At 40.8% G+C, this 9,339-nt stretch overlaps 1 protein-coding gene across 1 annotated transcript in view; it reads left to right on the top strand.

Moving 5' to 3' along the window:
* tnni2a.2 (troponin I type 2a (skeletal, fast), tandem duplicate 2) overlaps positions 1-5,544 on the top strand; it is a 6,306-nt gene extending 762 nt beyond the window's left edge. The window contains exons 2-7 of the mRNA XM_053885075.1: positions 2,412-2,446; positions 2,880-2,916; positions 2,986-3,114; positions 3,894-3,983; positions 4,060-4,236; positions 4,602-5,544. Coding sequence (XP_053741050.1) covers positions 2,436-2,446; positions 2,880-2,916; positions 2,986-3,114; positions 3,894-3,983; positions 4,060-4,236; positions 4,602-4,682 — 525 coding nt within the window. The 5' untranslated portion in view covers positions 2,412-2,435 and the 3' untranslated portion in view covers positions 4,683-5,544. The remainder of the gene's footprint in view (positions 1-2,411; positions 2,447-2,879; positions 2,917-2,985; positions 3,115-3,893; positions 3,984-4,059; positions 4,237-4,601) is intronic.
* Positions 5,545-9,339: the final 3,795 nt, after the last annotated feature.

Here is a 9,339-nt window from a genome sequence, read left to right as displayed (position 1 = left end):
GTTGAAGCGTGATCATTGTTTTAGATGTAGAATTTTAAATGGCCCACGAAGAACGCCCGATGAACAAACCAATGGTTAGTGGATCTGAGGTCAGTTATATTGGGTTTAATCTTCAATATCTCTTTCGGTGTTGTGTTACAGTGAATCTTCTGCCCCCTCCTGAGACAATCCCACACTTAAGACACAAATCATGCACCAAATTTAACCCAGCTAGTACGACTCCGTCTCAACCACATCCTTGTAGTCAAGTCCTATTTAGGGTCTTAAAATGCGCTCAGACACTGGAGACCCTTCTTCCTTGTCCTGCGGCCATGTGTTTCAGGGTTGTGTCAGACATCTTTTCTTTTTAAGACGACACTGCCATCCTGTTAGTCTGTCCATGATGGAGCTGTCAGGAACAGCTGTGGCTCCAGGAATAGAGTCCTAATCCATCGCTTCATCTCTGGAACATGACGAGTAGCTCAGGAAGCGACTGCCTAGCTCCCAGTGATTCTAAAGAGTTCCAGTCAGAGTTTTCTCTACAACAACAAAACAAAGAAGCGTCACCTCCTATTATGGTTTCCAGTCCACTTGCTCATCTGTGAGGTTCATCAGCCCTCTGAGGGTGTGTGGAACTGTTGCCATATTAGCACCTTAGTGTGCTATTTAAGGTGTCAAAGGTGGGTTAGTAGGTGCAAAGGACTGTTGGAAGAGTGACTCCTCTGCGCGGGCCACTTACAGTGGAGTACGACTGCAGCTCTCAGAATGATTCCACGCGCTGATAATGGAAGTGACATCTGGCCAACAGATGATCAGCAACACATCGTCATGACAGTCAATTTTCTCCACCAATTAAATGAACAGGATGTTTCTCTCTATCAGCAGAGAGACCAGGGATGTTGGCTGCTTTACAGTGGGATGATATATAACTTTCTTTCTCAAGTTCTCTTTGGAACATACCTGAGCACTGCCCATAATACTGACATGGAGCACGTAACAAATGGATGGCAGATCATTCCTGGGAAGTAGCTAGGCCTGTTTTTTTAATGCTTAAATAGTGTATTGCTCTGAAAGCACATTTGAAGGGAAACTCTTGGGCTGCCCGTCTGCTGTGTTGAAATAAGACTGATTCAGTGGCAGGTGTTTGCTTGCGAGGTGTTTATATGTCATGTAAGACTGGAAATTCTTATGCCGATGGTGTTGCCTTTTGATCCAGACACATACTTGGATTTGAGCATTAGAACAGACCATGGCAAACCTCCTCTTTTTCCTCAAGTTGTTTGTTATCATTTTTCCTGCAAATATGTTTCACACTATTCTGTATTTCATGTGTCTGTAGAATAGATAAAAGATGAGATGAAACATTGTCTGAATGCAGAGAATGGAAGCCATGCAGAGGGCTCATCTGTAGGGAATAACTCAAGATAGGATGGGTCAGCGTTGTCAAGCCCGACCACAGTCCTGATGTGCCGAATGTAGCCAACATTCCCCTCAGTGGCAGGACTCGGGGCTCAGATAGAGGAGCAGAGGGGCCGGGTGACTACGACCTGCTCCAACAGTTGCCATTAATATTTTATGTGAATCCATTTTGTAAATGCCGATGCTCATCTTCCAACGCCTCCTGGTGTTACATAAAGGAGTTCTAGGAACTGTAGTGACGACGGAGGTTAAATTTGACTTGCTGGAAATATGAGGCTGCAGCAGGACAAGACAAGAGAAATCACCCTCCGGGATTTTTAAAACGGAATTTAGCCCAGATCAAACAATATGACAGTTCCTATAGGTGTTGCTCTCTTTCAATTAAAAATACTACGACATCAGTAATCATTTCATACAAAATGGAGGTTTGGAAGAAATGGAAGCTCCATCCTCAGTTCAGCCATACAGAAGCTTATTTTTGCCACTTGAGTTGCTTAAATTACTACAGATGATGGTGGAAAATATTTTGTTCCATGATCTTCAGCCATCGTCTTCCCATCAGATTGATATATAAGAAAATTGATCAATCCTGACATTTTCATCCTACATTCTTTGCTCCACTGAATTGTTAACATTTTCTATTTCATGCATCCAAACTTGTTCTTTAACGCTTTTTTACGTGTGTCAAAAAATAATTAAGATCTAAGCGAAAGTCTACTTGAAATAACTGAGGCCCTCTTCTTTTTCTCCTTCATTTCCCATGCATTTAAATAATATTTATATATTTAATTAATGGCGTTTACAGTAAAATGTGTGTCTCAACACGTAGAGAAAGTGCACTGAGATGACCTGACAGGCCAGATGTGGCCCGTGGGCCTTGAGTTTGACATACATGTGACATTCAACATAAGATCTTGGAATTAAAATACTGCTCTTTAAATGAAATAAAATGACACAATTTTTAAAATAATAAGTTTGCCTCTTCCGCCCCCCCCCCCTGTTTTTCTTGCTAGTTACATCCGGAGTCTGCAGCAAACATGGCCACTGAGTAAGTCAAATCTGCATTCTTGTCCAGTTGTCACACCATCTTCATCAATAACACTATTCAAATTCTCATTGAAACAGCCATGAATTAACAATATAATACATACTTTATCTCCACAGTCCCACTCCAAGGTAGAGCCACTGTCCGATGTGTCCGTTTTTCCGTAAAATCACCAATGCAAATTTTTATTTCAGTTTAAGAAATTATTTCCAATTATTGCATTCGATAGTAAATTTTGTAAATTTGTTTTCTTCTTCCCTCTCCTTCGAACAAAATGTGTAAGTCACGAAGAATGCGCTCTTTCATCTATAGCGCTCGTATGAGTGGCTATAGTGGCTATAGATGTACTATGAATGCATGACATACTGCATGGTAGCATAAGGGTTTTTTCTCCTCAATATGGCCTGGATTACTTACTTCTGTCTCTGACTTACAGAAAAAGACTCTCTGCGAGACGTAAGCATACTCTGAAGGTGAGAGTCAGTGGTACTTCCCTTCACTCTCTCTCTTGAATGAATGAGTTTGTGTTCCACATTGTACAGAGCTGTATGCTGGTGGTGGCTAACAACCTGCTGGAAGCTGAAGCATCGAACAAAGCTGATGAGAGGGAGCGATTTCTGGCAGAGAAATGTCCTCCTCTTGAGCTTCCCTACTCCAAGGAGGAGCTGAAGGTGAGTTGGATGAAAAACTGAGCAGTAGTGAGTCCAGCTTTTGCTGAAGTGACAACTCTACCTTTTACTGTGGTACTGATGGGTATCATGAAACACTATTGCAGCGTTGATGAAACAGTGTCCTCATTTACAGAGGCCACTAGGTGGCGCTTTCGTCTTAGAAATGATGTGACTTTACATTGAATTAGTTGTTCAAGCTCAAACATTATGCAGCAGACAGTGCCATCTGGTGGCCTGTGAAAATCAGGACGCTGTGTGACAAAACCCTTCACGACCTATTGGCCTTTGGACTTAGACATGTAATGAAACTGTACTACAAGGCCACACGGTGTATGGAACACCAGGAGTGCCATCATTATGTATTAAAGGAATTTATTTTGCCAGCTTACATTGGCATTAAAAAAAGAATATTATATAAACATAGAAATATATTCTTATTTTTAATTTTAATACCATTCTACCTCAGTACAAATATGTTTTATATATTATTCAGTTTTTCAATTGCTATATTCTTTTTTTCATTTTTTTTGCAATGCCAACGTAACATGGCCAGATTCTAGCTCCATAGGGATTGAGATTAGAGAAATAAAAACAAAAACATGAGGAACTATATGGTGAAATATGTTGGAAATAAATAAAAGCAAAACAAACGATTACTGTCATATGCTATATGTCATATACTACATCTTTGAAAACCTTTTTTGTTGTCAAATCTGCAGTCCACCAGGTTTGGTTTGATACTAGCAGGGAGTGAAAACCAAATGTGTTTTTGTCAACAGGAGCTTTGCCATAAACTCCACGAGCAGCTCGACATCAGTGAGGAGGAGAGATACAGCATAGAGTTCAAGCTCAACTTGGTTCTAAATGAGGTGAGACCTGCTTGCTTGTGAAAGCAGCACTGCAGCTGCCCCACAAGACTGAAGATGTTTTATTTGCTGCTGCTAGGTGCGAGACCTCAACATCAAGATTGTGGATCTGAGAGGGAAATTCAAGCGACCCCGCCTGAAGAAGGTCCGCATGTCTGCTGACGCCATGTTGAAGGCTCTGCTGGGCTCCAAACACACCGTCAACATGGACCTGAGGGCCAACCTGAAGCAGGTCAAGAAGGAGGTCAAAGAGGAGGTGAGTCACAAACACAAACACCTAAAACTGATATTCACACTTTCCTGTACTTGTAATAAAGGTGAGTAATTTGCCCCTCGTAATATAAACTGACTAAAAACCCATCATCCATTTTCTTCCACCGCTGGGTCATGAAGTTCTATTAAGTCCCATGTTTATAGAACTTAATAAACATGTATTATATTGTATCTTATGTGTAATATTACTGTATATTATGTAATATACATCACTGCTTCCTTGCTGCATGAACATTATTATATATTTTTATATATTATTAAATGAGCATATTAGTCATGTATGAATAAACAATATGTGGACACAAAATTCTCTCGTCTTGGCTGATCTCTGTGATGTCTCTGTTTCAGGACAAGCAGCTACGCGATGTGGGAGACTGGCGTAAGAACATTGAAGACAAGTCTGATAGGAAGAAGATGTTTGACAGTTAAACAAGATCTGCTATTTATTTCATACAAGAAAAAAAATCAAACCCAACACAGGTCTATGTGAAGGAGTTTTATACCATACGGTGTAACACCCCCAAAGTCATTTTAAACATCCGGTTAATGTGGTGCTAAGATGGAGGTTAGTGATGTGTTGCATGTTATCATGAAAGGTTTGATATCTAAAGATTTGACTTTGGTAAACTAGAACATAGGTGATGTTTGTTATGAGCAAGGGGACAGGATTTAAGAGGAATGGTAAATTATCGCTGCATATGTGAGCTATCCTGACACTGTGTTTTCATCTGGAGGCGTTGGCGATCTGAACGTATGACTCAGTGGGTCATTTCACGCTGGATAAAACTCCTCCAAATAAATGTTTTGAATCTCCATTGTGACATTTTAGAGCTGACTGTGCTGATATTAGATCTCTGTGAAGTCACTCATGTGCGAAATTGAAACCCATACTGGTTGTTTATGGGTGGTTTTTCTTGTCAAGTATGTCACCGCGAGTCTTTTGTGAATATACTTGAGTGAGGGAATGATGCACAAAACAATTTTCACAATTCACACTCTAGCCTAATGCACGCAAGTGTGGAATTGACCACTTTTCCAAGTAGCATATTCATTCAGTATTATCTGTTTGGTTACCGTGTCAGTATTTCTGTTGTGGAGTAGGGAAGTCAAGTTAGCTTGGCTTAGCTTGAGTTGTGGTTGCTGTGCTCGTGTGAGACAAATCTCAGCTGCAGTCAGCTCTAAATAGAGCTCCAAACTTCCTTCCTTAACTGTTCAAAGCAAATGTGATGTACCGTTTGTCATGTTGATTCACATTAAATTCTAAATCTCCATGTTCATAAATCGAGTTTGGTCCGTTCTTCTCTAGCACTCTGGCTAGCACAGATTCAGAAAACTTCGGGGAAACGTACGATCAAGCACAAAGTGAAAACGCAGATGTTGAGCAAACATTTTATAATAGACATTTTCTTCAGAACACAGACCATCATGGACTCTACATGAAATTGACTGTAGCGGTACAAAGTGAGCTAACCACACCTGCAGAGATGCTAGGCTACATCATGCTAATACGGACAGATATCAGCTGTGTTGATACAACTGTGTCACTTTTACTGTTAGGCAATGTTGTGTTTAACAATTGTGACATCTTCTCACAAGTAATATTGGTTGAAAGACTCCAAATGTCAGAGGAGTTGGACATTGTCTTCCAGCTTCCTAGCATAAATATCCAAACGTATTTAATGCCAGATGTGTTCAGTCCTGTGCTGCTGGGCCCTGCTGTCTCCAAGTAACCAGCACGAGGCTCTTCATGCCATGGTGAGTTGTTGATATAGCTCGTAACCTTGTCAATATCATCTGCATTCATGCTTTTTCTTCCCCAAATGTCTTTCAGATTTCTGATCCAATAACTATTTATGGAGGTAAGTCTCTTCACATTTGTTAAAATTCAAGAAATTGTTCTTATTTATTGTGACACGTGTCAAGAGGTGTACTTATCAAAACCTGAAGTAGACATGATGGTTTCAGTCTCCAGACTCCAACAAGCGATGGCTTTTCAATCCCACTTTAACATCTCCTAGAAGTCCACCTTTGAAACATGAACCGCCGCCATCTATCCATCACTGTGTCTGCACTGTCTCCATCTTTGTTCAGTCTTGTCACCCCCATGTTGAGCATTGCTCCTGTCCTCTCCTCTCTGATCTGCTCCCAGACGTCCCTCCATGAACTCCAGCCTGTCTACAAATCTGAGAAACCCCTCCGTCCATCCCATGATCTGCATCCTGCAGCCACTCTGTCAGCTCCTATTTAGACCCCTGTCTCCCAAAATAAAAATAAATAAATAAAATCGTAATAATAATTTCTGCGTGGACTTTAAGTTCCACTCAAAAAGAAACGGTTTGCGCACATAATGTACCAACGAAAAATACTTGTGTTACATCTGCCCGTTCGAGCCACACCAATTATTTGAATGATAAAAAGAACAAAACAAAAGAATAAAAAATGCATCATGTGTTTAAGAGCGGAATAATGAGAGTGTATCAAGAACGGGTGCTTTGATGCCTCATGTTCATGTCTCATCACCTCTATACACAAACACATCTAAAACATAGATATTTCTGTTTTGTTTTGTTTTTAATCAAAAGTGGCACACCAGAAATTCTCAACATACTATGTAGCTCAGCTTATAAATCATTTTACTGTGGTGGCCCTGGAGGCCCTGTAATAACAGGGTTGAAGGTTAAATATCCTACAATATATTTCACCATGAAACCCGGCTTCTGTCAAACAGTTATCACACTGCCTATGAACTTGACAGCAACTACAATGTCTTGTGTGTTTGGTGTCTCACCGTGGCGACTTGAGGCTAAATTTGACCTGCTGCTGGGTGGATCAGATCCTCTGATAACAGCTGCACCTTCACTCAGACTCACACCAGCCAGAATTAGAAACAGAGAGCAGAAGAGGAGAGGGACACTGATACCACTATGGACTTATTCCACTAACCAGAAGAGAGGGTGAGGCTCAGGACACTGGGGGTTCAGAAAGGTTAGCTCAGTGTCTGTGCCGGGCTGAAAAGGAAGTTTGATGTATCTTACAAATAATGACCCAATTTTACACTTGTGCTTGATGTTTTTATGACAGATAGATGGATATATTCTGATACCTGTATATTTACAGTATCAAACTGTTATGATGTGGATTTCGAGATTGAAGATTCCAGAGGTTTATTTGTCACACGTACAGTTATACGCTGTACAACGCATGATGAAATTCTTTGTGTCCCTGCATCCAATAAAAGAAAAAAGAAGTGTCTTATATACTATGATAAGAATAGTGAATTATAGAAACAGCAGTATGAAGCAACAGTGCAAAGTAAAGCTAAAGTCGTAAGTGCATAAGTAAAAATATGTCAGTGACAGTATGACCCCAGGTTATCTGACTGTTCCTGTTTATTCATTCTCCTTTTCAAGCTCAATATTTACATAGCAATGCAGCAGTCGACTCTCATCTGTGGACGACGGAGAGTACCAGCATTGATCAGTCGCTCTCAATGTCACATTTTAAACACTCCTAAATGAAACCAGACCCGACATCAAGCGATAAAGCGCTACATTCCTCCCCTCCTCCTCCTCTGAGAGTGACTTCATTTATGGCTGCCTCCTCCATGGCCCTTTTATGACGGCTGCATTATCACTACATGTTTGATTTCTGACACATATTTAACTTCTAGCATGAAATACGTGTGTGTTTGTTATATTTAACGCCACTTCAAGGGCTGTAGTTAACCGTACGTTGTTTCTCAGCTCCTGGCAGCTTTTTGTGACCTTCCACTTGTTGATATCAATAATACTATCTCATACCCTCCTCCCATAGCATTCTTCTGTATTTTGACATATTTTAAGCGTTAATTTTAATTAAATAGAATCTGCTTTCTCTTAGATGACCACGAGGGAGCGCTGTAAACCCATATTATTAACTGCATTGACTTTATCCCTTTCACTTGTTTGACTCACATTTTACATTGACAGTAGTAGAAGCTATATTTATATATATTTTTAATCTCTTTTTTATTATCTATTACCAGTGATTACAAAAACCTCTGGTGTTTGTTTTCCACAAATATTTTGCTATAGCCAGCAGAAACATTCCCTGGAGTGATTTTTTTCAGTATTATTTTACTTAAGAATTTCTATGACTCATTTTCACATTTTTCAAATCTCACCTCATCTGTGGTGAAGCTGTACTCGTCTCAGCTGTTGGTCACCTGAACAGAGTACAACAACCAGATGGTGGATAGATCCAAGCAGCACTACACCTAGCATCTGCATCATGAATCATGCCCAACGTAAACATACACATATGGTTATTAAGGCTCCGACATAGTGAGGAAAGGCCACACGCTTTTCCCAAGTCGGGACTGTGGCACTGAACATTCCAGAGGCTCGAGTTTGATAATGAACACCGTCATCTTTGAACCTGACCCGCGCGTCGCCCAGCACGGATACATTCTCAGCATGGCACAAAGTAGATCAGTGCTTCTTTCTGCACCTCCCACATATCTGTCATCACCACCGGACGTGGCCTGGTGGTGGCCGTCCTGCTAAATGCTCCGTACTCCAGCTTTAGGGCAGCAAGTGTTCAATGAGGTTGGATGTCAATGTGGAATCCCACTCATCCGGTTGGATTTTGAAGCGTCTAATTTGATTGGTCCAACTGGACTGTATGTCAGTGAGCGCAACGCACTCTTTCTGTTCATACATGAACCTCTTGATCATTACTCAAAAATAATATCTGCAGATCTCATTCAATTACTTCATAACCTGCCAAAGGAGGCTACTCCAGATCAGCATTAGAGAACAAATAACCTCCCATCATTCACCACCAACACAGTCTCCTCCTACTTTACCAGCTCCCAAGCAACTTCACCCACTCACCTGAGCAACGGCATCTTTCATATGAAGCCAACCACATGTGGCCTGGATATCCTTCCCACACACTTCTTCAGAGAGACCTTAGATGTTATTGGGTCCAGTCATTTAACAGTGCAATTCCATCAGCTTTTAAACATGCATCGATCCAACCTCTTCCAAAGAAACTTGTAGTCTGGAGCAACCTCTTAACTTATGTTCTTAGCTCTGAGCTCAGA

The sequence above is a fragment of the Synchiropus splendidus genome, chromosome 14 (genome assembly GCF_027744825.2).
Source record: "Synchiropus splendidus isolate RoL2022-P1 chromosome 14, RoL_Sspl_1.0, whole genome shotgun sequence".
Taxonomy (NCBI): Eukaryota; Metazoa; Chordata; class Actinopteri; order Syngnathiformes; family Callionymidae; genus Synchiropus; species Synchiropus splendidus.
The sequence above is the reverse complement of the archived record's forward strand: the minus strand, read 5'-3'. Positions and strand labels throughout refer to the sequence as shown.